Source organism: Halichoerus grypus, chromosome 7 (assembly GCF_964656455.1).
Source record: "Halichoerus grypus chromosome 7, mHalGry1.hap1.1, whole genome shotgun sequence".
NCBI lineage: Eukaryota > Metazoa > Chordata > Mammalia > Carnivora > Phocidae > Halichoerus > Halichoerus grypus.
In genome coordinates, this window is record NC_135718.1 from 119,972,069 (window position 1) to 119,999,691 (window position 27,623).

At 46.5% G+C, this 27,623-nt stretch overlaps 1 protein-coding gene across 4 annotated transcripts in view; it reads right to left on the reverse strand.

Annotated features, from left to right (window-relative positions):
- Positions 1-2,187: 2,187 nt before the first annotated feature.
- The window catches only part of HHAT (hedgehog acyltransferase), a 331,516-nt gene continuing 306,080 nt past the window's right edge, over positions 2,188-27,623 (reverse strand). For all 4 annotated transcript variants that reach the window (XM_078078155.1, XM_036095714.2, XM_036095719.2 and 1 more), the window contains one exon: positions 2,188-3,243. In XM_078078155.1, coding sequence (XP_077934281.1) covers positions 3,152-3,243 — 92 coding nt within the window. In that variant the 3' untranslated portion in view covers positions 2,188-3,151. The remainder of the gene's footprint in view (positions 3,244-27,623) is intronic.

A 27,623-nucleotide genomic window follows, 5' to 3' on the forward strand; every position in this document is an offset into this window, starting at 1 on the left:
GGCCTCAGGTTTCTCAGTGCCCACTGAGGAAGGCCAGCATGTCAAGATGATCTGGCTTCTCAACAGTTGGTCCTATTGCGTGGATATGTTCTGGTACGTTTGTTAGAAAACAAACTCATTATATTATGGTTAATTTCTATATGTAGTCAATAATTACTATTTTATTTTTTATTTTTATTTTTTAAAGATTTTATTTATTTATTTGACAGATAGAAACACAGTGAGAGAGGGAACCCAAGCAGGGAGAGTAGGAGAGGGAGAAGCAGGCTTCCTGCGGAGCAGGGAGCTCAATGCGGGGCTCGATCCCAGGGCCCTGGGATCCTGACCTGAGCTGAAGGCAGACGCTTAACGACTGAGCCACCCAGGCGCCCCCAATAATTACTATTTTAAATAAGCAAGTGAGCAGTCACAATTTCTTTAAGGGAAACCCCCATCCCACTAAATTACCATCTTGTATAGATGTATAGATCATTATACAATTAGATAATGTGATGGATATATTTTCTTTCTAGGCCTGCAGTCTTTAATAGAACAAAAGGCTTTCTGCTATCACTTCAAACAAATTAATCTGAAGGAATAATAAAATACTTTGAAGTCTTCTTGCACGGTCCCAAGAATTAGTCAAAATGACCAAGAAGAGTTGGCTGTCCTTCAGATCGTGCTTGCAGCTCTCTGGCCTACCCACAGAGCTCGGTTGAGGTCAGAGGATCCTGGGGCTAGAAGTGACCTTAGGACCTTGTCTAGTTGTTTTCCAGCCCCACGCCTGAAGCTGCCCAGGGCTGATGGCTTGTGCAAAGTGACATGTCAGATGCTCCTCAGCTGGAACTGCTCTGTCTTCCCAGGTACTTCAAGAATCTTTCATTTAAAGCAAATCCAAGATTTTACTTCACATGCATGAAGAGACATCTATTATCATTTTCATATTACAGTTGGGAGAATAGCAAGAGGTTAAAGAAAACAATGGTCCTAGATAATCCACATGTTGCCTAATCAGGCCTCAAATTATCATGTACTAATTCCCGAGAACCACTGTAAATCATGTAATAGCTTAAAAGAAATTCAGGGTTATTACTTCCAAATATATTCACCAATTCTTCCAACATAAGTTGAATGAATGAATAAACCTATTTGTTTTTACATAAATGGTGTCTCTGAAGAGTTCAAAATTCTTTGTATTGCTTACGTATGTACATACATCAGACACTTGCCTACAATCATCTTCACGCTCCTGTGTGTCCTTAACCAGCCCCTTCCTTCCATGTGACTTCAGCCAGACACAGTTCCTGAGCTAGTGTTAGTCCATGATCCTGTACTAGAGTCACTGGAGTGCTCACTCTTCCCAGTGCCATTCCCTCCGTGAAACTCCCCAGCACCTCGGAATCACCTGCCCGGGCCTCCCGGGCCTTTACTCAGCCAGCTCCTGAGGCCACCGCTGTCAGCCTGCCTGCCCCTCTGGGTCTGTTCCCTGCAGCAGTCAACCCGGGGTATGCCCGCGCCCCACCACCTGCCGCACCCACATCTGCTCTTCCGGGCAGAATGGGTAGGAAGAAAGGATGTCAGCAAGAGGCCAGTCCTGCATTCCAGGAGTATGAATCTCATTGAGTTAAAAGCCACGGCCAGGACACAAGGACCACACCAGATAGCAGACGTGAGATGTGTGGCCAGACCAGGTCCGAGGGAACCTTTCATTCAATAGCAATTTTATCCATGTGTTTGAGATGTACTAGGTTCTCCCATAATGAGGTACACTATGGATCAAACTTCCAGGCTTCTTCACATACCACTTGCCCTCTCAAAAAAAAGAAAAAAAAAAAAAATCCAAAGCCAGGGGCGCCTGGGTGGCTCAGTCGTTAAGCGTCTGCCTTCGGCTCAGGTCATGATCCCAGGGTCCTGGGATCGAGCCCCACATCGGGCTCCCTGCTCGGTGGGAAGCCTGCTTCTCCCTCTCTCACTCCCCCTGCTTGTGTTCCCTCTCTCGCTGTGCCTCTCTCTGTGAAATAAATAAATAAAATCTTTAAAAAAAAAAAAAAATCCAAAGCCAAACAGATATACTCAGCATTATCTACCACTTGGGGCTATTTAGTGGCCTGTCACCCACTTTCCAGAGGAGTGAATAAGAGTTATAGGTGTTTAAATTTTAAGCATTTTCTTCAAAAAACATTCAAAATGATTCTACAAAAATGTGAATTATCAGTGTGACAGAAAAGGCTCCATTTTATTTGAAACAAAACAAAACAATGTAAACCACTGAGTGTACACCAGTGAGCAGGAAGCTGGGGGCTTCCTTGTGTGGAGAGGAGAAAAGACCCCAGGAAACCATCCCTACCCTTTGTCACTTGCCTGATAGCACCGGTCTGTGGACGCGCTAGCTCATGGTTCCTTAATTCTGCTTCTTTATTGAGAAATGAAGATTAACTGTCTGGTAGAGGAACTGCCATGTTTATACTTCTCTGCAAATCTAGGGAACAAGCATCCAAATGTCGATCACAGTGATGGTGTTCCAGTAACAGATCTCCTCAGGTACTGGCCCCTTGGAACACTATAGGACAGGCTGTGTCTTCTCTGACTGGGCAATGAGAAACGTGACTGTGGCTTTGTCTCCTCCCTGCTAGGGAGCTGAAGTGGGAAGCTCAGACCTCAGTGCTGGTTCTAGAGACCACACTGCAGGACATGGGGAAGAGGTCACTTAAATGTTAGCAAAATATTTCAGAAATATGGCCAGTGGAGGACAGGCCTTATCACTAATCAAGACTTCTGTGCTCCAATTGAAAAATGTCTATTGCATTTAATTCTTGGTAAAGTAGAAAGAACCTGAAGGGCCCCTGGGACTGGGTTCTAGACCACAATGTCACCATGTGCAGCTGAGCAAGATAATACTGCTCTGGACCCCTGCTTACTCAACAGGAAAATGATGGGGCTGGGGGAGATGAGCTCTCCCCCATGAGATGAGAAGGTCCCCAAAGTTAGAAGCCTCACTGGTTGTCAATTTTCTATGAGAGCTCAAGCTTCCAGTCTTGGAGTGAGGTAACTTCAACAAAAGATGGGCAGATGAAGCACTGGTTCCTTGGAGGTCATCTTGGTGTGCGAGGTCAGGGTGAAGCACCATTTGCCTTGGAGGCCAGCAGGAAGGGCTGGTGCAGGCCGGGCGGCATTAGTCCACCGAGTATGTCTGGGCCCAGGCGATGCCCACGTGGGAGTAGCAGTAGAGGAATCCCAGGACAGAGAGGGTCACATATGGCCAGCCTGCAGGGGGAGGACAGAGATGGAAGAGTGGTTAGATACTCCTGGGGCAGGACCTTCCAGAGGTGCAAACTGTCCCCCTTTGGGGAAGGCAACTCAAGAAACAACATGGGCCTCAGTTGACACATCAAGACACATACCTCCTGGAAAGTGTGCTCTACCTGGAACACCAACAACTTGAACTCTGCATTCCCCCTGGGGCCAGCATAAAATGAGGGGTGCGCTATCTCAAATGGAAATTAGGTTTAGAAATAGGACAAGCTTTTAAAGCATATGTACTTAGAAAACTAAAGTAGTTAATAATCAAAAAAGAAGAAAAGTCCGTAAGACCCACAGTAAATCTCAAAATATAGATTGGCCGTTATATGGAATTGAGTGCCATCTGTAAGCACACAGAAGGGAAAGCCTAAATTAAACATTTGCTTTCAAAACTCAAAGCTTTTAGTGGTTCCTTCTATAAGTACTTGTCTTAGAATATCTGATGTTCTTTTCTTTCTCCTCCTCCTCCTCCTCAATTAATAGCCCTCTCTGCTGAGTATTTGTCACTTAATGACTTCCATGTCTTCTACATGTTTCACTTACTCAACCATTTATTAGGAGCTCTGGAAATCCAGAGATGCTGTGGAAGGTGCCAGATGTCAAAATAGGTGATCCTACTCCAGCTTGGGAAAGATACACACACACACACACACACACACACACACACACACTACTGGGATTTGTGAGCCACGTAACATGTGCTAGATAATGATGTAGACAGAGCAAATTTAAACTGGGCCATGTGGGGTAAGCAAGAGTTTGTCAGATGGAAAGGGACAGGGATAAGCGACCAGAGAGACCACCTCACGTGTGAACATGTCCCGTGGGCCACCCTGGAACAGGGATCATGTGACTGTGGCTACTGCACAGGAAGGGGCAGGTAGGGCAGCGCTAGAAGCAGGGAGGAGGCGGTGGGAGCCACTGAGGGTACTGCGGTTCCGCAGGCTCTCTTCCTGCCACGTCAACAAGCAGCTGCGATTATTACTACTTGAAGTTCAAGGACTATGGCATAGTGGTTAAGTGCGGGCTCTGAGGTGAACCTGGATGCCAGTTCAAACCCTGGCTCCGCCGCTTGCCAGCTGTGAGACCCGGAGCAACCTGACGAATCCCAAGTGTAAAACTAGGAGAGGAACAGAGTACCTTTATTAATAGTCTTTATAGGACGCCATGGACTGATTGTGTCCCCCCACATTCGTGTGTTGAAGCCCTAACCCCCAGTGCATATTTGGAGGGGGGGCCTTGGGGAGGTAAATAGGTTGAGATCAGATCATGAGGCATCGCGATGGGGATTAGCGCCCCCATAAGAAGGGACACGCAGGGCTTGCCTCCTTGCTCTCTGTCATATAGAGACACGGGGAGAGAAGGTGGCCATCTAAAAGCCAAGAAGAGGGGCCTCCCCAAGAACCAAGTCAGCCGGCATCTTGATCTTGGACTTCTTCAGTCTCTGGAACTGTGAGAAACAAGGGTCTGTTGTTGAAGCCACCCAGTCCGTGGTACTTTGCTAGGGCGGCCCGAGTTGACTAAGATATAAGGAAGGAATGTACAACATGATGTAAAGGCCTGCACAGTGCCTGGCCTCTGATGGACACTTAGGAAAGGTAGTAATAATACTGGGGCGAGGACACAGAAGTCATTCTCCACCAAGATGAGAGTGGTAACAGGGAAGTCCAGCCCTGGTCTTCCTCTGAGCTCCTGCTTTCAACTTGCTCCTTTACTGGCTTGGCACAAGAATTCTCCTAGGCCTTGAAGGCAAGAGAAGTGAGGGGAGCAGAGGACTTCCAAGAGCCTGGCTCTAGGCCCAGTCCTACAGTCCTACCTCCTGTCTGCTAGTCAGCCAGTGTGTTAGCTTCCTTTGGCTGCTGGGAGCAAATTACCACAAACCTCAGTGGCTTCCAACAGAAATGCATTCTCTCATACTTCCAGATGCTGGAAGTCTGAAATCAAGGTGTTGGCAGGGTCACCTTCTCTCTGAAGGCTCTTAGGGAGACTCTTCCCTTGCCTCTTCTAGCTTTGGATGACCCCAGACATTCCTTGACATATGGCAACATACCTCCAATCTCTGCCTCTGTCTTCATGTGGCCTTCTTCCCTGGGTACTTCTGTGTCCTCTCCTCTTAGAAGGACACCAGTCATGGATTTAGGGCCTACTCTAAATCCAGGATGATTTCTTCTCAAGACATTTAGCTAATGACATCAGCAAAAACCCTATTTCCAAATGAAGTCACATTCTGAGGTTGCAGATGGACATGAATTTGGGGCGGGTTTCTAATTGGCCCAGTACAGCCAGGTACTTTTTCAAGCTTCAAAAGGGACCCATCCTGCCTGGTGGCCCTCAGACACAGATGCCAGGGGACCTATTGACATCTGCTCCTCAGTGAGCTCAGGAAGCAGAAATTAGGGAGGGGGCTTCAGGCACGGGGAGAGGACCCAGACTTCAGCTGTGTTTAGGATGATGCGTTGGCAGGTGTTTGGTAAACACAGAACCCAGAAGCTGGCTCTGGAGGTGGGAGAATGGGGATATTTTATTTACACAAAGCTGGGCCTGGGTCATTGGACAGCTGTGCTTGGCTCTGCGGCTGTCCAGGGACATCCCTGTGAAAGCTTTTGGAGAGCACACAGAACTGTAAGGAGGAACATCCCCAACACCGCCCGGTAGCGCGGCATATGCATGTTCAGTTTGGACCCCAGTTAGGCCCTGAAAATTCCCTCTACCATTCACTGTTTGCCATGCACAGAGGCGGATAGACAGCAGTTAGGGGACTTGTAATCCTGACTCTATTATGAGACCCTAGGAGGGGCTCAGTTTCTCCATCTACACCATGGCAGGTCAAAAATAAACAGAAGCACATGAAGTAAGATCGCAGATTTGGTAGTGCTTTTAAAAAGTGTTTCAGAGTGGAACATAAGGAATAGCACGGAGGACATTAGGAGAAGGAAGAGAAAAATGAAGGGGGGGAAATCAGAGGGAGAGATGAACCATGAGAGACTGTGGACTCTGAGAAACAAACTGAGGGTTTTAGAGGGGAGGGGGGCGGGGGGATGGGTGAGCCCTGTGATGGGTATTAAGGAGGGCACGTACTGCATGGAGCACTGGGTGTTAGACGAAAACAATGGATCGTGGATCACTACATCAAAAACTAATGATGTATTGTATGGTGACTAACGTAACATAATAAAATAAAATTAAAAAAAATAAAAAGTGTTTCAGAAATGCAAAGAATTCCTATGGGACCACTTGAGAAGTCAATGTATATAGTCTATGTGTGAAGCTGTTATGTAAACAGCTCACTGGCCCTTTTAACAGGAGCGTTCCTACAGATAGCAACCCCAGTGCGTACTAGATGGCTGCCGAGGACCTCTTACCTTTTCCCGACCTCAGGAGTAAGCTATGTGATGACAAGGAAAAGTCAGATGCCACAAGTGACCCTTTCACAGTATTCAGCCAGTACTTCATAAGCATTTGCTGTGTGCCTGGCCCGTCCGAGACACCAGCCCTCAACATCAGCCTCTGCGGTTTGCCTGCTATAGGCGCAGGGTCTTTGTAGCAGCTGCTAACCAAGCACCGATGTGGTCCGGGTGCTGCCGGGGCGGGGAGGGGATGCTTGGGGCACAGCCTCCTCTTCATCAGGGTTCAGATGAGCACGGAAAAAGAAACTGGGATGGGCTGTCATTCTGGCAACATTTGAGGGCTGCTATGATGCAGTCTCTCAGGCTTGTCAGCCATTAACAAAAATGATGGCGTCAAAAAGGGCTCTGTCCTGACAAATGAACACCGACCTCATCCTGCAGGCCTCACTCCCCCTGGCCTCTCCCCACTCTGTGTTCTCCTTCCAGGCTCTCCCTTCTCACCAGGATTTCCAATCCACACTGTCCAGTCAACTCCCATATCCCAGCAACCCCGACCCCATGCATGCACACACATACACATTCACATACACGCACACACATACACATTCTCTCTCTCTCTCTCTCTCTCTCTCTCTCTCACACACACACACACACACACACACACACACACACACACACACACACCATTAATGTGGCTCATAAAGCCTGGTGGGCAGTATGGTATTGGTCAAAGGAAAAGATCCTTCTTAAGAGAGTACTTTAAGGCCAAAATCCCCTGCATACTTGGTCTATTCATGGCTAGGCCTCCAGATTCAATGATGTGTCCTGGTGGCTTCTGATACCTAGACCTATTAAGATCTAAACAGTTGAACAGTTTTAACAGACAACAACTAGGCAGCATTGAAGATATTATAAAGAGGATGCTAGCAAGTTAGGCAATGTTTGCAAAAGATTGGGTAATATAGCTAATGGAACAATCTGACAGATATAGTTAATGCATACAAGTAGGATACATAGCACCATAGATTCAATTAAGAAGATCAATGTAGGTGGTGTAATAGAGGGAGTTAATAGGATGTAGGTGGTTGTATCATGATATTGTTAATAGGACACTGGTGAGTTGTATAATAACTACAGCTAATGAGAACAGGTAGGACACAGAGGGAAATGTCTATAGCTAAAAGAAAGCAAGCAGTGTAATTTTACTTGAGGTTATTATGGCTGAGCGATTTTCTGAGCAATTACATCACTCTGAAAAGATTGGAAAGGCTGAGGCTCAGGAGAGTGAAGGAAAAGACCATCATCATGCAGGGCCATGAAAAGTCAAAGGATATATCACACCGGTTTTCTGGAAAGTGATGGGATAATCAGAACAAGCAGCAAGTCTAATGAAAGCCTTGTTTAAAAGGTAACATTGTAAAATGATCGCAGCGCCACGGCGGAAAACAGCAAGGAGGTTCCTCAAAAAATGAAACATAGAATTTTCTATCACATATATACCCAAAAGAATTGAAAGAACTAGAAGAGATACCTGTGTACCCACATTCACAGCAGCATTACGTACAATAATCAAAAGGTGGAAATAGCCCAAGTGTCCACTCACAGATGAATGGATACACAAAATGTGGTCCATACATACAGTGGAATATTATTCAGCCTTGAAAAGGAAGGGACTCCTGACACAAGCTACACCTGGGATGAAGCTTGAAGACATTATTCTAAATGAAATAAGCCAGACACAAAAGGACAAATACTATATATGAGGTCCCTAGAGTAGTCAAATTCATAGAGACAGAAAGTGGAATAGCAGTTGCTAGGGGCTGGGGGGGAGTTACTGTTTAATGGTACAGGAGTTTCAGTTTTGCAAGATTAAAAAAGTTCTGGAGATGGACGGTGGTGATGGTTGCATAGCAATGTGAATGTGCTTAATACCACTGAACTGTACACTTAGAAATGGTTAAAATGGCAAATCCTATGTTATATATAATTCACCACAATAAAAAATTCTATGCTGAAAGAAGACATCAACAAAATAATATATACCATATTATTCCATTTATGTAAAATGAAAATTGATTTATAGTAACAAAAAGCTTGTCAGTGGTTGCCAGGGGCTGGAGCACAGGGAGGAACAAATTACAAAGGGGACACCAGGAATCTTTGGGGATGATGAAAATGTTTTGCATCTTGATTATGGGAAGGTTTTAAAGGGTATATAAAACTAGAAAATACCTTAAATGAATATATTTTACTGTGCATAATTTCTCAATAAAGTTGTAAAAATTTTAAAAATTGAAAAAATGAAAAAAATTTTAAAGGTAACATTGGAATATTAGCGAATCACAGACTTACAGTATTCTGCTACAATGTCCTAGGTTATATATATGCCCTAAGGTATTCAAACAAAAGATGCACATGCAAGAAGATATGATTCACTTTTTAAATGATGATGGGTTTTCAATCCTTCATCTCCCTAGGGGCAGGAGGATTTGCCATGCATAGGACTGAACAGTGGGCTCCCCTAATGCTCTCGTCCACTGGGGCCTCTGAGCGGGAGGACAAGGCTAAGAGCTCTTTCTTAACTATGCAGACACACTCAGCAGCTGAATCAGCACAAATCCCTATTCCAGGGAAGAAATCAATCCTTCCTAATGGGAGAGAAGTTAATTGAGTTGCTGAATTGTATATGAGCTACCAATTACCCCATCAAAGGCTCATTCAGCTGTCAGTCTGGGCAACACTCCTGAGCCTGTGGCCGCCATCTTGGCTCTAACGGGGCTTTTTCAAAGGCCACGTCCTACTGCTAACCATTTTTAGAAGAAAATGGCAGGTGACCACCATATGAACAAACTTGGCAGCGAAACCTTTTTCCTGCCCTTCCTCCCAGTCAGCCAGCACCATAGTCTCTGTCCACATGTGAGTAGTTTATGAAGAATATGGAACCTACTATACAGTTTACAAAGAATACAGTCTTAATGAATCCTTACAACACTCTTAAGACAGAAATCATTAACAGATACCAATATCCTTGCTTGTAGCCACACTGCCTCAAAAGGGCCCAGAGTCCACATCCCAAGCCCAGAATGTCAGATTAAATCCTATTTGGAGAAAAGTCTGAAGGACTTCAGTCTTTCCTTTAATTTTTTATAATTATCTGTCTTTTACCATTAACAATGCCCTAGTCTCCACCTTCCACCCACCCAGGCAAGTTTTCTAGCCAGAGGCTCTGATGCCCTGTTGCCCACTGATCCTCTCATTCATCCACTGCTCAGTTGTCACGCTGCTGGGTCATAGTTCTCCTTGGGGTTAAGGAACACTCACTCTCAGCTTGGCCCTTGGGTCCCTAGAGCTGAATGGATGGACTCTCACTTTCTGGTCCCACAGAGCAGCAGTATCACTCAGTGACTCAAAATCATTCTAAGAGGAAGAAGAGGAGGTTCCCATCATCCCTGAGAGCCATTAGGCTACAAAGGAAACAAGTCTCACTTCCCCAAACTCTCCTTGGTTGAAACCCAAGCCTACAAATGTGAAGGATGTATTATAATTATTAAATGCCATCAACATATCCACCCATATCCCTGGGGATGTGGGTGCATATGTAACAGCCCACCCGTTGCCATCCTGGTGAAGACAGATATGAGGCTGATGAATTTCAGCCTCCACGGACAGCCTTTGTGAACGGGTAGGCTTGGAGAAGGATATCCAATGGGGAAATGAAATGAAGAGGTGATTCCAGGAGATGTTGCAGAAAAGGGAGTCATAGCACTTGGTGACTGATGGATTTGGGGGCCAAAGAATACATTCCCTCTCACTGACCCTGAGCACTGCTAACAGAGTACCCTTGGGGCTGACATTCAGCTAGTGCACATCAGAGGGACTCTACCTAATGTTAACAGGCTGATTCACTACCCTACTAGTTAGTAAAAGCCATGATCCCAGCCTTTCCCTTATGACCTGTTCTCTGATTTCACATCAAAAGGGGTAAAGCCCTGGTTCTGTAGGGGCCTCCAGGACTCGCTCCAGCACATGGCTGCCATCTCTCTGGACTGACGGGTCTGTGCCCATACCTTACATTTGTTAGAAATGCTGAACACCAGCTCCCCACTCTATACACACATTGTCCTGCTTTGGTGACATCTTTTGCTCTGAGGTCAGCAGGGGTTGAGTGTTCCTCTCCTTAGAGAACCAGCTCGGGCTCTGGACTCTGGTCCTAGGGTGCTGGCTCGGGATTTGAGAAGCACCACCAACCCGGTGCCCCCGGCACTCTCTGCACCATCTTCCCAGCCTCGCTACTGTCATTTCATTAATTATTCAGAATAACTTTACGCACTGTTGCCTTTGTTAAAAGAGCTAGCTCCTGACAGCACTTTATTTTTAACAGTATTCAGGCCTGATGGGGGGAAATGATAAGGTGCCTTGGTAGCTTTATTTAAATCTTATTTACTCCAGTAGTCCAGCCTGGAGATGATGTGCAGCCATTCATCAAACAGTCCTGAGCCTGCAGACCTTCCTTCGGAGCTAAATTAGAGCTGTAACCTTAATAAAGCTACAGGGCAGGAGCCTTTTCCCATCAGAGAGCTACCTTATTGAAGGATACACAGCAAGAGCAAAGCTGCCCAAGCTTCGAAACCTATGAACTGCTGGATCTGTTTTCAAACACCTGGGGTAAGCGACAGAAGGTGTGAAGAACAGACTGTTGCCACTTTAGGGTTAAATAACAATTTCTTACCTTCATATGGTTTACAAACCTGGGCCTCAAGCCATGGGTTTGAGGCCTTAGTGTTATTTCAAAAAATGCTCAGCTGCCTCTTTCACAACCTTTCATGAGAAAGAAGGACTAGATTGTACTAATCTGTCCGTGAAATGAAAGCATGAAATCCTGGGGCCCTGGCTTTCTAACATGAGCCCACAGCAGAATCACCTGGAGGCCACGTCAAGAGGACGTGGGGCTCCCAGCCCCCAGTTTCTGATCCAGGGCACCTGTGGCCGGCCTGAGATTTCCATTTCTAAGGTGACATGGATGCCGCTGGCCCAAGAACCACACGTTGGAAACCACTGTTCTAGGTGAACTCCAAAGAAAATTGAGGGAAGAACTTTCTATTGACAGAGTTGCTCATAAATTGGGCTTTTTCTTTTTTTTTTTTTTTAAAGATTTTAATTATTTATTTGACAGAGAGAGACACAGCAAGAGAGGGAACACAAGCAGGGGGAGTGGGAGAGGGAGAAGCAGACTCCCTGCTGAGCAGGGAGCCCGATGTGGGGCTTGAACCCAGGACCCCGGGATCATGACCTGAGCCGAAGGCAGACGCTTAAGGACTGTGCCACCCAGGCGCCCCAAATTGGGCTTTTTCATAGAGCAGAGGAGACAGACAGTTACAGAGCTTTATGTTCCCAGGTCCATTGCTGAGCACATTCTACATTCTCTCAGCTACCTTACCAGGGAGGTATTATTAGCCCCATTTCATAGAGAAAGGAAACTAGGGCTCAGAGGAGTAAAGTAACTTTCCCAAGGTCTAACAGCTAATTGGTCATCAGACCAAACTGGAACTTAGGGCTGTGTGACTCACGGTGCCTAAGGTAACAGCGGGGAGGGGGAAGCAGCAGGTTTGTATTTTCAGGCATCATCCAGCACTAAATCACTAGGTCACACATCTCCAGCAGCCTCAATTTCTCCATTTTTGTGAAGGGGGGACAAAGAAAGTATTGATGAGCACATTTATATCCCCTGTCTCGGAGAGCGCCTAATTTAGGCAGTATCCATTAAAGAGCACGTTCTCGATGGCTGGGCGATCTTTCATTAACATTGTCAGAGCCAGGGGCTGAGCCTCCAAAAGGTATCTAGCAGGGAGACACAGAGGAAGGGGGGGCTCCACCCCCCCACAAGAGCTTCTTGCCATCCCCAGCAAGAGTTGTTTGCTAGGCGCTGTGTGTATGTTTCACCGGCACAAATAGCGGTCGTTAATAAATCACGCTGTTCACGGTCAATTTCGCATCCTGATGCAGCCAACCTGGGCTGCATTTTTCATCCTTTCTTACCCCCGGCACAAGCCTCGTGGGCAGAAGCTTACTGAGGCACTCACTTCCATCAAGTAAAATCATTTCATGTGAAATTGAGGAAGTGGGGAGAACAAGCCAAAGCCACTTTTTCTTACTCTGACAGCATAAGTAGACAGTAGTGCTGAGAAAACAGCTTTTCTCTCTCCGGGGCCAAATGGGTAGGGACTCGCTTCCCAGAAAACTGTCCCTGCAGTGGGTGCCCCTGGGGCCAGAGGCTGCACTGACAGAACATGCTTCCCAGCTGTTGTTCTTCCTTCACCTGTGTTTTTAATACAGTCTCATTGGGGCTGTTGTTCATCGTTCATTCATGACCACACTATAGAACGCAGCAGATCCTGCCTACCAAATGAGCTCGTGAAAGGCACTTCCCCCAAAAAAGGGATGTGAACAGTGTGGGGAAGGCTCCCCGTCACACAGCCCTGACAACCACTCACCCACATTGCTATTTATGAAGCACCTACTGTGTGCCCGGCATTGAGACAGGCAGCCTTGATCCTTGCCATACGTACAGCCTGCATCTTCATCTGAGGCCCATGAGCAGGTGCCCCTGAAGGCTGAGTACGCGCTCCAGGGCCCCAGACACTTCACCTACCCCTTTGGGTTCAGTTCCTCAGCTCCGTTACCCAAATGTGCAGATAATGAAAGACTCGGGGGAAACAGATAGCAGAGACAAGATTCTCAATCCACTGCATAGGCTGGGATGATGGGCTGACACTAGTTAAGTTGAAATTTCACTATGATTAAAACAGCAGAGCTTCACAATTTTTGTTTTCTAATCCAACGATGCCAATACCAGATGGAGGAGGTCCGGGAGCACATCCCGGGAGGAGTGGCTGACGGACCTGGCGATGTTTATCTGGGAACACGGAGACTCTGGAGAAGGGAAAAGAGCTGCCTGCTTATATCTAAAAGTCTACCCTTAGAAGAGGCTTGAGGGGACATCTGTGTGAGGTGGGGGGACACCCTGGGGGGCAGAGGCACACTTTGGCAGCAGGAGCCCCAACCCCGCAAAGGCTCAGGAGACACTGGGTTCCTCCTGCAGGGAATGCAGGGAATGCAGCAGAGGCAGGACAGGAGGCCCGAGCACAACAGGAGATTCCTCTTCCAGGCCAGAGGCAGAACCAGGTCTGAGAGTCCATGAATCTGCTTGTCTCTTTGCAGGGCACAAGGACCAGGGCACACACGGTAAATGGGCAGTGAACAATGGTGAGACGGAATAAACACAGATACGGCGGTGGATTTTTGAGTCCTCATTCACAAAACTCCCAAGTCCCTCCTACAGGTGATTAGAAATAAGACTTGTTGCAAAATCCCTGAACCAGTAGCCATATGTAGGTCCATTTGGCCTCCATTTCCCCAGCTCGTGGGATCTGAGGCCAATTGATCAAAGTGCCCGTGGCCGTGGGTGTGCCTAAGAGGGCCACAAACACCTAGACTTTGCCACGGGACAGCAGAGCACGAATGCCCCTCCAGTCATATCCAGCTTCGTACTACCCCCCATGAATGTACCAGATGGAGCTGGAAAGGGAGAGAAAGAGAGCGATGCCTAAACCATGTGGATACCTGAAAGATGAGGTCAGTGATGTGTCTGACACGCTCTTTTCCTGAAGCAGTTGTGGGATAAAGGACTCCAAATTACTTGACTCAAATTTCCCAGCAGAGAGCAGAAGGATAAAACCAGGCTCCCCGTGGCGCTGGTGGCAGCCCTTCCTGGCGCTCTCGGAAGCGACGGTGGGCTTGGAATGCCACCAGCCCCTTGGGAAGAGGAAGGAGCCAGTCCACCTGTCAGAGACGGCTTTGTTCTCACCTGCTGTTCCCACTGACTGCATCTCCAAAATCTATTTTGCTCACCCGTCCGTGCTGAGGAAGGGGCGGGTTGGAGCGGGGGCGGTAGCACGGACCAAAGAGCTTGTCTGTGCCCCATCGGCTAGCAACTGCTGCCTGGAAAGGGGCTGCAACCCAGCCTCTGCCCTGGCCCTGTGACCGGGCCACACGCAGGCCACCTGTGTCGGGGTGCGTGGGGGGGGCATGGGGCAGCTTCTCTCTAAGGGAATTGAGCCCACAGGGTTGGTTCCATTCAAGCTGACTTTAACCACCTGAGCTGCCCGTTGCCTTCCTGAGAAGGAACCTGACAGAAGCACGAAATGGCTCCGAGATTAGTTCAGAAAAATGTGGCTCCAACATTTACAAATGGGATTTGGAAAAGGCATCTCATTTCCTAGGTGTTGGTGTAAGGAGGGGCGTGGAAACAGGTAAGAAGGGGCAGGCTCAGGGGATGCTCGGCAGTGACAGTGTCCCCGTGTCACTCTCCGGCCGGCTGGCTTGAGGGCGGAAGCAGCTTGCGGGTGGGCAGAGCTGGGAGCCGTTGTTCAGGGCAGCTCAGTACTCAGGTGGCCCCAGGCGCCAGGAGAAGGCAGCGCCAGGAGCGGCCGACTGCAGCCTCAGGGAGCCTGGGGCCTTCTCTGTGAAAGAAGCATCAATGATGTGCTATATGGTGGCTAATTGAACAGACTAATAAAAAATTTAAAAAAATAAAACTTAATTAAAAAAATTTTTTTTAAATAAAAAAAAAAGCAGCAGCATCAGCGCTTCCCTGGGAGGGGGCAAGGGCTCTGTTTAGGGGAGGGGAAAGGAGCACGGAAGATCCCACAGGCGCCGCCCGTCAAACCCGCACACGCTGCAGCCCCGGGGCTCTCCTGAGGGCACGTGGAGAGGCGCAGAGCTGCCCCACGCCGCAGCTGCTCCGTCCTCGCAAGGGCACGGGCAAGCCATGGGGCCCAGGACAGCAGTCACAGTCCCTGCCACGTGGCAAGTGGGGGGCCAGTGAGGGAGAGGAGTGTGCCGCGTGGACGCACGTGAGGCTGGCCAGCTCCAGGCACCGGGTTTCACCAGAGACACTGCCACACAGAAGCCACGTCGAGGAGGGTCTGGAAGGGCTCCACAGCGTGGGCATGCTGATAAGTCAAAGTCTAGTCTGGAAAGAGACCCAAGGTCACATGCAAAGGGAATTAGACTTACTCTGCCGCTCTGGAAGACAGAACTGGGGCCTGCAGACGGAGGTGACAGGAGGCAGATTCTGGATGCCACTGAAAGGAGCAGATATCAAGCAGCACCTGCCCATAAGCTGGGCATCCTGGGCTCTCATCCCTGTCAGCATCAGGCAGAGTCCCAGAAGATGCGTCTTGGGGATGGCTTCCTCTGATGGGAGTGGGACCAGAGGCCCCAAAGTCCCGTCCATCTCTTAGAAATTACAGTCCTATAAAATCAAAGCCCTCAAACCATCTCGCCCTCCCCCCGCCCAGGAAAGGCACAAAGGCTGAGGTTAGACTGCAAGACCCTGTGTCGGGAGCAGGGAGAGGAGAGGCATCCTCTCTGTCCTGGGAACAGAAGGCCATGTTCGAACAGGCTGTGGAAATGTCACAAGATACAACAGATTTTTATTGAAGTGCTTATGAGGTTATTTACCTGACGTAGAAAGTGACTCAGACACTTTTTTGGGACTTGGGTTACAGAAAAAGACATTTCTGTGCCTTAAAGATCCCATTCTGAAGGAACACTGTGTTCCCCCTCAGGCTCCCAACTCTGGCTGATGGCCTTGACGGTGGGTCTGCATGGGACAGCAAGGAGCCCTGGCCGAGGCTCCGGGCCTGCACTGGGATGTGTCCCCTGGGGCCCCCCACCCCCGACCCAGGGTCCCTTCTAGCAATGCTGCTCACTGGGGCAGCCCGGATGTCCCGGCTCCGACCAGCCTCTACAGAGAGCAATTTCACAGGGGATGCTCACAGGGAAGCTCTCTTCCTCCCCGTCAGCTGCTAGGAATCCAATGCCTCGCACCGATTTTCTACAGGGGCAGGGAAGACAGACCTGCTGAAGTGGGGCTAAGAGGCAAATCCAAGGCAGCCTGGCTTTCTGGGGGATGGGGGGACTTAATGTTAGCTCTAGTGAGTATGAAGGTATTAGCACCCTTCCCTGCCTCCTCCGGGCTTCCGGTTCGGCCAGCAGGAGCGTCCAGAGGCTGGGATCCCTCGTGAAACATGGCCGCTATTCACTCTACTCCTGGTAGTCTTTCCACAGGGTTAATTGTCAGCTGCCAGTGGCCGCACTTTCTGGCTTGGTTTTGTTTGTGACCTCAGGTTTTGTTTGTGACCTCCTTGTAGGGTCCCCGGATACTCCCTCGGTGCGGGTCAACTCAGGCGTGGAACCAGGCCTCAGTGTGCTCTCTCGGATTCCTCTACAGTGACAGGGCAAGTGTCTACCAGACCGCCCCAGGGCTTGGATCGGGACTGCCCCCCGTGGGCCAGTCCTCCTCACTGTGTGCCAGCAACGAGGCTTGAGGTGCTGGTGGAAGAAGGAGCCATGAGAGTCCCTCTCCCATGCCTGCTGGTGTCATCTCTGATGACATCTTGAGTGTGGTGCTGACGAGGCTGCTGTCAGGGCCTCCCACCCCCCTTTCTTGGGGCCGCTGTGGGTTCCATTTGGGATGATTTGGCTCCATTCTTGTTCTAAAGGCTGGGAAGGATCTGACCTGAAGAAAAACTCATCATCCTGTGACTCATCATTCAACACTTATGGAGCGCCTACTATATACAGGGCACTGGGCTAAGTGTTGGGGATACCAGAGAGACTGAAAGGCTAGCTTGCAGGGCGCCTGGCTGACTCGGTCAGTTAAGTGTCCAACTCGATTTCAGCTCAGGTCATGATCTCAGGGTCCTGGGATCGAGCCACGGGTCGGGCTCCACGCTCAGTGGGGAGTCTGCTTGAGGTTTCTCTCTCTCTCCCTCCCCCTCCCAAAATAAATCTTTAAAAAAAAGGAAAGAAAGAAAACGAAAAGCTGGCTTGCAGTTAGAGAGACAGGAATTGGGTGTAAAAAGGTACATCATAACCTCGGGGTGTTTCCTGATGTAGATGAAAAAATGAATGAGCCAGCATTTGTTCAACATTTATTAAGCTTGTTCTCGTGTGCTGGACATAATGTCAAGGGCTGGGGAAGTGGGACAGGAAGGACTGTCCCCTGACCTCAGAGAGCTCCATTCTGGAGAAGGACCGAAGCATCCACGAGGCAGGACCCAGAGCACTGAGAGCCAGCGTGGAGCACGCAGGCGCAGACAGGGCTGAGGGAAGGTGGGCTGCACCTGGTCACTGCCAGGCTTGCCGAGCTCTGCCACTCTCCAGGCATGCACCTGCCAGTGGTTTCCATCCTCTGGGGAAAACCTCCCTCGATGGAAGAAGGCCTGCCCTCCCATGAAACTGTCCATCTCATGTGCCCCCAGCAGGTACCAGGTTCTGCCCTCCACAGCAGCTCACCGTTTCACTGTCTCTGGATCTCTAGGAAGTGAAGAAATCAAAACAAACTTCTTTCCTCCTGGCATCGTAATCTCTGCAAGGAGTTCACACAGACAGCTAGGCAGGAAAGGCGGCACACTTTGATTTTCACTCTTTAGAGCCTTCAGCTAGAGAGCCAGGGGCAAGGTTGTGTTTGCTTTCCCCTCCCTCCCCCGCACCCCTGCTCCTTCCCTGCTTGTTCCCCTTCATCTTTCCCTGCCCCTCTCCTCTCCCACCCATCCACCCGCACATTTAATATTGATTGCTGGGGCAGGCAAGGCTCTGCTGCCTTAGCCTTCTCTCCTGGAAATCTCCCAGTGTGGCTGAGCCGCTGGTGTGTATCTAACATCTGCTCGGATGACTTCCCCCAGCTCTTGACGATTAGGTCCTCCTTCAGTTCTGAGCCAGTCATGACAGATGAAAGCAAGGATAGTGCTAATTCGCCTCAACCGCACCCTCAGCCGCCGGTAATGGGCCTCAGGGCCAGGGTTCAGGGCTGTTGTGAGGCTCCCATCTCCTGATCCACTGGCTCCTTCACTGAGTGTCCCTTGCTGCCAACCGAGCCCTGGTCTACAGGCCCCCAGCAGTAAGCCTAGGTGCCTGCTTTCTTCCTCAAAGCTAGGTTTTCTATGCTTCTCTCCAGGATGGTCCAGGCCCCAACACCAAGCTTGTTTTGCCCCTCAATTCTGAGCAGTTCCTATAGGCATAGAGGAAGAGGGGAAGAAGGGACTCCTTCAAGTCTCCAGTTCCTGTCGGTATCCCTTTGGCAGCTTCCACTGACATGTTCGACCTCAGCAGAACTTGCCTCCCTGGAGGCCTGAGAAGCAGCCATGCAGCAGCCCCGGATCTGAGGTTGAAGCAGAAGCCAAAGAGCCAGGAGACAGCTATCCAGGACTGTCCAAGATGACATCTAATCAGTAAAAGTTCATATGGTGGCTCATATCCTCTTTCTCTTTATGATTTCATAGTATGAGAATATGTGAGACAAAAACACTTTATTTGTCCCTCCTGGACCAACTAGAGAAGGTGCCATGAAGCAACAAGTTAATAAGGACAGACTTGCCCAGTGCCCACATCCCCTAGCTCATTTCCCTACCTTCCCCACCACGTTGTAGGGACAGAGGGGTCAACAGCTTGAAGAGTTCCCAGGGATATCCAGCTGATATAGAAAGAGATAAAGAGATAAGAGCTTCCAAATATTCTGATGACGAGTTTGAGTCATAACTGAATCCCCTTAAATGTGTTTATAGTTGGCTAAATTTCAAAGCTGCAAATAAAAGACTTTGCATTATGTTTGCCCTTATATTAAAAACATAATCAGCTTGCTTCCCCTCTTTGTTAAACCCAAGAATGCACCCATAGTCCAACGCTTCTTTAAAAATAAATTTTTATATTGTATTTGTCTCTCTGACTTACTTTGCTTAGCATAATACACTCTAGCTCCATCCATATCAATGCAAATAGCAAGATTTCATTCTTACTGATGGCTGAGTAATATTCCATTGTATGTATATATATCCCCCACCATTTCTTCATCCACTCATCAGTCAATGGACATTTGGGCTCTTTTCATGATTTGGATATTATAACCATTGGAGTGCATGTGCCCCTTCAAATTAGTATTTCTGTATTCTTTAAGTAAATACCTAGCAGTGCAATTGCTGAAACTAATATTACACCAAATGTTAACTCACTGGAATTTAAATAAAAACTTCAGGGGCAACTGGGTGGTTCAGTTCGTTAAGTGTCTGACTCTTGATCTCAGCTCAGGTCTTAATCTCAGGGTCATGAGTTTAAGCCCCATGTTGGGCTCCATGCTGGGCATAGAGCCTACTTAAAAAAAAAAAAAAGAAGAAGAAAAATAAAATAACTTTTTAAAAATCCTCTCTACTTCAGCACTCCTCTCTTTCCTCCACAAAACAGAAAGGAATAATATTGCCTGCCCTCATGGCTGCGGCCAGTTTCAGGCGCCAGAACCTTCAGCCCCAGAAAAGGGCACTGTCCTAGCGCTCAGGAATCCTGAGTTCCACCACTTGTAGCTACATACACTAGCTTCTCTAAAACTCTTGTTTTCTTTTCTTTAAAACCAAGATCATCAAGCCCCACTCATAAAATCATTATGAGGAGTGGACCTACCTGATCCCCCATTCATTCAGAGAATGCCTGAAGAGGGCAAAACTCTGGCAAGAATATACTCAGACAACTCTTAAGTCCAGAAAGGTTTCCTCAGGCCTAAAACTTGCCATCGAACAAGCCCACCTCTGGTTTAGAGAGCTATGGAAACACAAACCCTGTATGTACTATTTTGTTGTTTCTAACCCCAAACTTGCTATTTAAACCCATCATCCCTCCAGCATGGCTGGTTGTCAGTAGCGTGATTTCTGTACCACAAGCCTGCATCCCCATGCCAACATTCCATCGTGCTGCCTTCCCATTTCCCAGAAGCTAAACAAGCTGGTTGACACCACGTATGGCCTTTCATGACTCTGTCTCCCAGGGGGCCACTGCCAGAGACAACATGGGACCTGAGGCAGTCACCTCTCAGTGTGGATGGCTCCAAGCAGCCCATCCTCCCAAATGGAAAAATGTTGCACTACCCATATCCCACTATCTGAGGGTCATATTTGTACACAAAGGTCTACCATGGCCATGGTGAGGTTTGCCTCCAGCACCACTGATCATTGCTGTATTCAGTGTGACCAGTACGGTGCTCAAACCACCTTGGTCTGACCCACTCGGGCCTGTCTAAATTACTCTTTGGGAGCTGGGTCCCATGTCTCGTTTCATGAATCTCCTTGCAATTATGCTATGCTTAGACTCCTGAAAATGAGTCTGCATTCCCAAGCTTACTTAGACATAGGTAAAAAGGGCTCCTGGATATGGTGTGTGGTCAGAGGGGACCCAGAATGTGATTCCAAACACTAGCTGAAGACAGCCATATATTTGAGGATAACCCCTAAGTATTACATACTAGACTTGACTATATACCCAAATATATGCTAAATATCCCTTCTGCCCTCCTCAAGTACTTAACTGAAGCCAAGATTATACAGTTGGGCTGATTCTAAGGATTTGAATTACTGGAAGCTGTTTTCATATACACCAATTGGGTTATTTAACACAAAATTCAACAGTGCTGGATGTCTGAGTCTGAATAAATTATAGAATCATTATGCTGGGAATGGTCTGTTTTTAAAAAGCTCAATTCTGGTGTCACTTTAACTGAATCACAAATTCCCTGAACATTTCTGCATGCAGGCATGTTAATTCAAACATTCATAATACAACCAGTTTTTGCATTTTGCATAATGCACATTCAGACCTCTGCGCAATTTTATAATTAAACCTGCATTTTGTATTAACACACATGCAATACATACAGCCACTATTCGTTTTCTACAGAACAAATAAATCCTCACTTGGGGGAAAAAAAACTGCTGGAGAATGGATATGGTATTGTGCATAATCAATCAGCTTGTGGGGCTTTAACACTAAGTGTATATGGATTTAGGGCTTGGGGATAATAACCAAATAGCACTGAATAAGCAGACTGGATATTATCTGAGGACAAGACGGCAAACCTCTACCGATGAGTAATGAACCCAGAGCAGTGCAACAGCCGAAGGAAAAACCAAATGCTGCCAAGAGGGGGGAGAGCTTTCCCCACCCCCAGCCCTACGAAGTGCACTGCCACGGGAGGAAGGGTTGAATAAGAGATGCACAGCTTCAAGTCTCTTTCAGCCAAACATTTGTTGACTACATGTTCATAGTAGCCCCCTGAGGATCAGTACAACAGCACTCGATTTACTTGAAGACCCCCCACCACGCCGCCCCGTGCAAAAGTAGTTCAGCTGTTGAGACTGATGACACCACACATGTGCCAAGAGGGTATGAAAAGTTTTATTGCTCACATAATGAGGATTTCTGGGGAGAGCAGGCATCCAAGCCATTCCAAAATGGCTTGAGCAAAGGGAGGGGCAAGTGGCTTTGGTTTGCAATGTGGTTGAGGGTAAGGCCAGGGTGAGAAGTGGCTGGGTTTGCATAGTGTGAACTTTCCACCAGCACCCAGGGAAGGAGCATATCCATTTTCTTGTTGGCTTGCCCAGAGATGGGACACAAGGGGATTAAGGTGCATTGGGGCTGGAATGCTGTCAGCAGTCAAACATAAAAAATGGAGGGTCTTTATTACAATCCTCCTACCTTCAAGCTGCCATTTATGAATTTAAAACCCTACTCTGAAATTGACCTACTGTGTGACTCTCTTCTCATCAGTACAAGTTGTATAACATTTAAAATAAATGATGTCACATATATCAAAGGAAACTGGCCCAGTGCCTGTATATAAAAGATGTTTAATCATTGCTTCTCAATCTCAATCTAGAAATTTAAGGACAAAGAATCTGTTTCCTCCACATAGTTCCACCTTTACCCTTAGTTTGTGTTCTTATGAAAACCAGAGAAGCCACCAGCTCTAGTAAGACTCTTGAAACTATCTACCAGAGATATTGGGATAAGGGTGGGACAAGAAGAGTAGAAGCGGGGATATAAGGCTGGTGGCGGGGGTGGGGGGACCAGGGAAGGTGGTGGTCAGGGCACTGCAGAGGGCAACTACCCCAAGATGTGTCACAGAACACGTCTGTCTGAGCCACAGGGGACACGTAGCTACAGAAAGGATGGCCCCAGTGGGGTGAAGCAAAGGACAGGAAATGGTAACTGTTATGGATTGAACTGTGTCTCCCCAAAAAGATATGTTTAAGTCTTAACCTCCACCAATACACTACTTCAGGATGTGACCTTATTTGGAAATACAGTCTTTGCAGATGTAATCAAGTTAAGATAAGGTCATTGTCAACTAGAGTGGGTCCTACATCCATTATGACTGATGTCCTTTTAAAACGAGAGAGACACAGTGAGGGAGCGTGCCACGGGAGAACAGGGGCAGAGGCTGCAGTGCTATGGCTGCAAGCCAAGGCCACCATCAGAAACTGGAAGAGGAAGGAAGGGTTCTCCCCAGAGTCTCAAAGGAGCAAAGTCCTGCTGATACCTTGACTGTGGACTTTTCTCCTCCTGAATGGTAAGAGAATAAATTCTGTTGTTTAAGCCACTCTTTGTGGTATCCTGTTACAGCAGCTCTAGGGAACATAGTACAGAAGAGATTATCCATTACTTTCATTCTTTTTCTTCATTGAAGATTTGAGTGTGTAATTTTACTCCAAATTGGACTAACTGGGGATGCTGAAATTTTTTATTTTAGGATGATGAACAAATCACAGATCTTTATATATTACCAGTTAGCCTTTAATTCCTCAAAATTATTTTAAATATACAGTAAGAAAATATTTTTGGTAAAATATCTTTGGTTTTGGCTCATAATAATTTTTATACTACATGGTTAGCATTACAACAAATTTGCAAACAGAAGGTAAATATGAGTTTTCTTAAGATCGTCAAGCTAAGACGAAATGTTAAGTGATTATCTCTGAAGTATGGGATTACAGGTAATTTTTCTTTCCTTTTTTATAACTTTCAAGTTGTCCTCATTGTAATAATTTTTTTTTTTAAAGAAACACATTTTTACTTTCTAAGAGACATTATTATTTTCATAAAAGCAAGAAACAGGATTCAATGCCTTGTCTTATGGGCTTTTGTCTTGACTTTCAATCCTGGGGCTCAGAGATCTGTTCATAGCCTCCTGATCAGGCCTAAAAGGATTAGAACGGGGCATGCAGTGGCAGGAACATCCATTTGTTCCTTTAGAAATTGGGAAAAAATGAACTTACCCTGCCAGCACAAGAGGCTCAGGCCAGGGAGCTTGTGGGTAATATTTTCTGATTTAGTCTAATACAGATAGTTCTTTTACTCTCAGGAGTTTTCACAAATTGGCCTTAAAGTCCAGCTGCTTATAAGTCTCTTTGTAACAAAAACCAAGCATATTTAAGAGTAAATGGAGTGTTCTGATTCTGCTAGGACTGCACAAACCTAACAGAGCCTCTGTCTCCTGCTACTTCCAACTACATGCTGCAAAAATACAGAAAGCAACTACCTGAGGACTCAAGAAAGTAAATGACAGCAGCAGATTTTAGAGGAGTCAAAATTTGGCGACACACAAGGGTAAGATGCCCACTATTTCTTTTTTCTCTTTTATCTCTTTGCTGTGCCCAGAGAGCGGGTCCCAACTGTGGGGTTGCAGAGGGGAGCAGCAAGATGGGGGGAATGAAAATGGACAGAAACCTTGTCTTCCTGACCAGAGCAACCAAGAAAAGAGCCCCTGTGGGCCGGAGAGTAGAAGGAGAATCTCGGAGAAGAGCAAGAATGAACTGAGAATGGAAAGCACAGAACTTAGAGTTTGAACCCAACCAGGCTGTTCTGTATCTTGATGGCAGCAGTGACCACACAGGTGTATATATTTGTCAAAATTCATTGACAACTATACGGTACTTAAAAGGGTTACATTTTATTATACGTAAGTTATACCTAAATAAAGTTGATTTAAACATTTTTTTTAAAAGAGAGCCAAGAAATAAACCCACAGGGAGCCCTCCGGGCCCAGTGGCTCCACCTTAGCACTTGCCCGGCCCATCGCCCATGGACTCCCTGCCACGCCCGCAGTGCCTCACGCTGCCCACCACCCAGGCTTCCACCAGGCCTGACCCAGGTGAGATCCTGCAGCAGATCATGGCCATCACTTGACCAGAGCCTGGAGGAGGCACAGGCCAGTAGGCTCCACGCCCAACATGGGGCTCAAATCAGGACACTGAGATCAAGAATCTCATGTTCCACTGACTGAGCCAGGCAGGTGCCCCAAGACCTATCTATTTTTTATGTCTACTAGCATAACTCTAAACTAAGCCAGCAGGATTTCTGGACTATTCCAGCTGTAGTAGCCTCCAGACTGATGTTCCTGGTTCCACCCCTTGCCTTCCATTCCGGTCTCAGAGCAGCCACAGTGATCTTTTAAAAATGCAATTCACTTAAGGGCAGGCAAATATTTCAATGGAATAGAGTTGAAAATGCAGAAATAACCCTATACATATATGGCCAATTGATTTTCTACAAGTGTGCCAAGGCTTTAGGGAAAGAATAGTCTCTTCAACCAATGGTCTGGAAAAACTGGATCTCGACATGCAAAAGAATGAATCTGAACCCTTACCTAACACCATATACAAAAATTAACTCAAATGGATCAAATACCTAAGCGTAAGAGCTAACCCTGTAAAACACTTAGAAGAAAACACAGGCATAAATCTTCATAACCTTCAATTAAGCAATGGTTTCTTAGATATGATGCCTAAATCACAGGCAATAAAAGGAAGAATAGACACACTGGATTTCATTATGATGAAAAACTTTTGTTCTTCAAAGGACACTATCAAGAAAGAAAAAAAAACAACTCACAGAATGGGAGAAAAAGATTTGCAAATCATATATTTGGTAAGAGTCTAGTATCCAGAATATATAAAGAACTCTTAACAACTCAATGATAAAAAGACAAATAACCCAGTTAAAGAGCAAACAAAGGATTTGAATAGACATTTCCCCAAAGAAGAATGGCTGACAAACACATGAAAAGATGTTCCATGTCATTAGTCTTTAGAGAAATGCAAATGAAAACCACCATGAGATACTACCTCACATCCACTGATGTGGCTATAATAAAAAAGACAATAGCAAGCGTTGGAGAGGATGTGGAGAAACTGGAACCCTCACAAGTTGCTGATGGGAATGGAAAATTGTGCAGCCACTTTATAAAAGTCTGGTATTTCCTCAAGAAGTTAAACATAGAGTTATCATATGACTCCGTAACTCTCCCTAGACATATGCTCCCACAAAAACTTCTACGTGAATATTCAGAGCAGCATTATTCATTCACCAAAAGTGGAAATAACCCAAATGTCCATCAACTGATAAATGGATAAATAAAATATATCCATACAATGGAATATTATTTGGCCTTAAAAAGGGATAAAATGCTGATGCACAACTTGGAAGAACCATGAAAACATGGTATGCGAGAGGTGGCTCAGTGGGTTAAATGTCTGACTCAATTTTGGCTCAGGACATGGTCTCAGGGTTGTGAGATCGAGCCCCACGTCAGGCTCTGAGCTGGGCATGGAGCCTGCTTAAGATTCTCTCTCCCTTTCCCTCTGCCCTCCCCTTCTCTTTCCTTCTCTTAAAAAAAAAAAGAAAAAGAAAAGAAAACATGCTATGGGAAGGGAGCCAGCCACAAAAGGCCCCATACTGTGTGATTCCATTTATATGAAATGTCTAGAAGAGACAAATCTGTAGACACATAAAGATTAGTGGTTGCTGGGTGGGGGGAGGGGAGAATGGGGAATGACTGCTAATGGCAACCGGGTTTCTTCTGGGGGTAATGAGTGTTGTGGAAACAGATAGTGATGATGGCTGTGCATTGTTAATTTACTAAAAGCTGCTGAATTGTATGTATACTTTTAAGGGTGAATTTTATGGTATGTGAATTACCTCTCAAAAAAATCAACACTAATAAAAAATGCAATTCGTGTCAAAAAAAGAAAGAAAGAAAGAAAGAAAGAAAGAAAGAAAGAAAGAAAGAAAGAAAGAAAGAAACCCAACCATATAAGGTCAATTAATTTACGACAAAGGAGCCCCAAGAATATACAATGGGGAAGGGCAGTCTCTTTAATAAATGGTTCTGGGAAAACTGAACAGCCACATGCAAAAGAGTGAAACTGGACCACTATCTTCCACCATACATAAACATCAACTCGAAATGGATTAAAGACTTGGACATAAAACCTGAAATCATACAACTTGTAGACGAGAACATAGGCAGTAAAGATGTAGGTCTTGGTGATGATTTTTAAAATTTGACACCAACAGCAAAAATAAGCAAGTGAAACTACATCCAACTAAAAAGCTTCTGCACGGCAAAGGAAACCATCAATAAAATAAAAAGGCATCCTACTGAATAGGAGAAAACATTTGCAAATCATATATCTGATAAGGGGATAATATCCAAAATATATAAAGAACTCATATAACTCCTAGCAAAAAACCCCAAACAATCCAATTTAAAAATGGGCAGAAGATCTGAATAGATGTTTCTCCAAAGAAAACATGAGATGGCTAACAGGCACATGAAAAGATGCTCTATATCATTAACCATCAGGGAAATGCAAATCAAAGCCACAATGAGAGGAGCACCTGGGTGACTCAGTCAGTTAAGCGTCTGACTCTTGGTTTTGGCTCAGGTCATGATCTCAGGGTTGTGAGATCCGTCCCAGTGTCAGGCTCCCCACTCAGCAGGGAGTCTGCTTGGGATTCTCTTCCTCTTTCTCCCCCTCTGCCCCTCCCCTGCTCTCTCTCTTTCTTAAATAAATAAATAAATAAATAAATAAATAAATAAATAAATAAATAAATTTTTTTTTAAAAGCCACAATGAGATATCACCTCACATTTGTTAGAATGGCTATCAACAAAAAGGCAAGAAACAAGTGTTGGTGAGGATGTGGAGGAAAGGGAACTCTTGTATACTATTAGTGGGAATATAAATTGGTGCAGCCACCATGGAAAACAGTATGGAAGTTCCTCAAAAAATTAAAAACAGAACTACCATATGATCCAGCAATTCCACTTCTG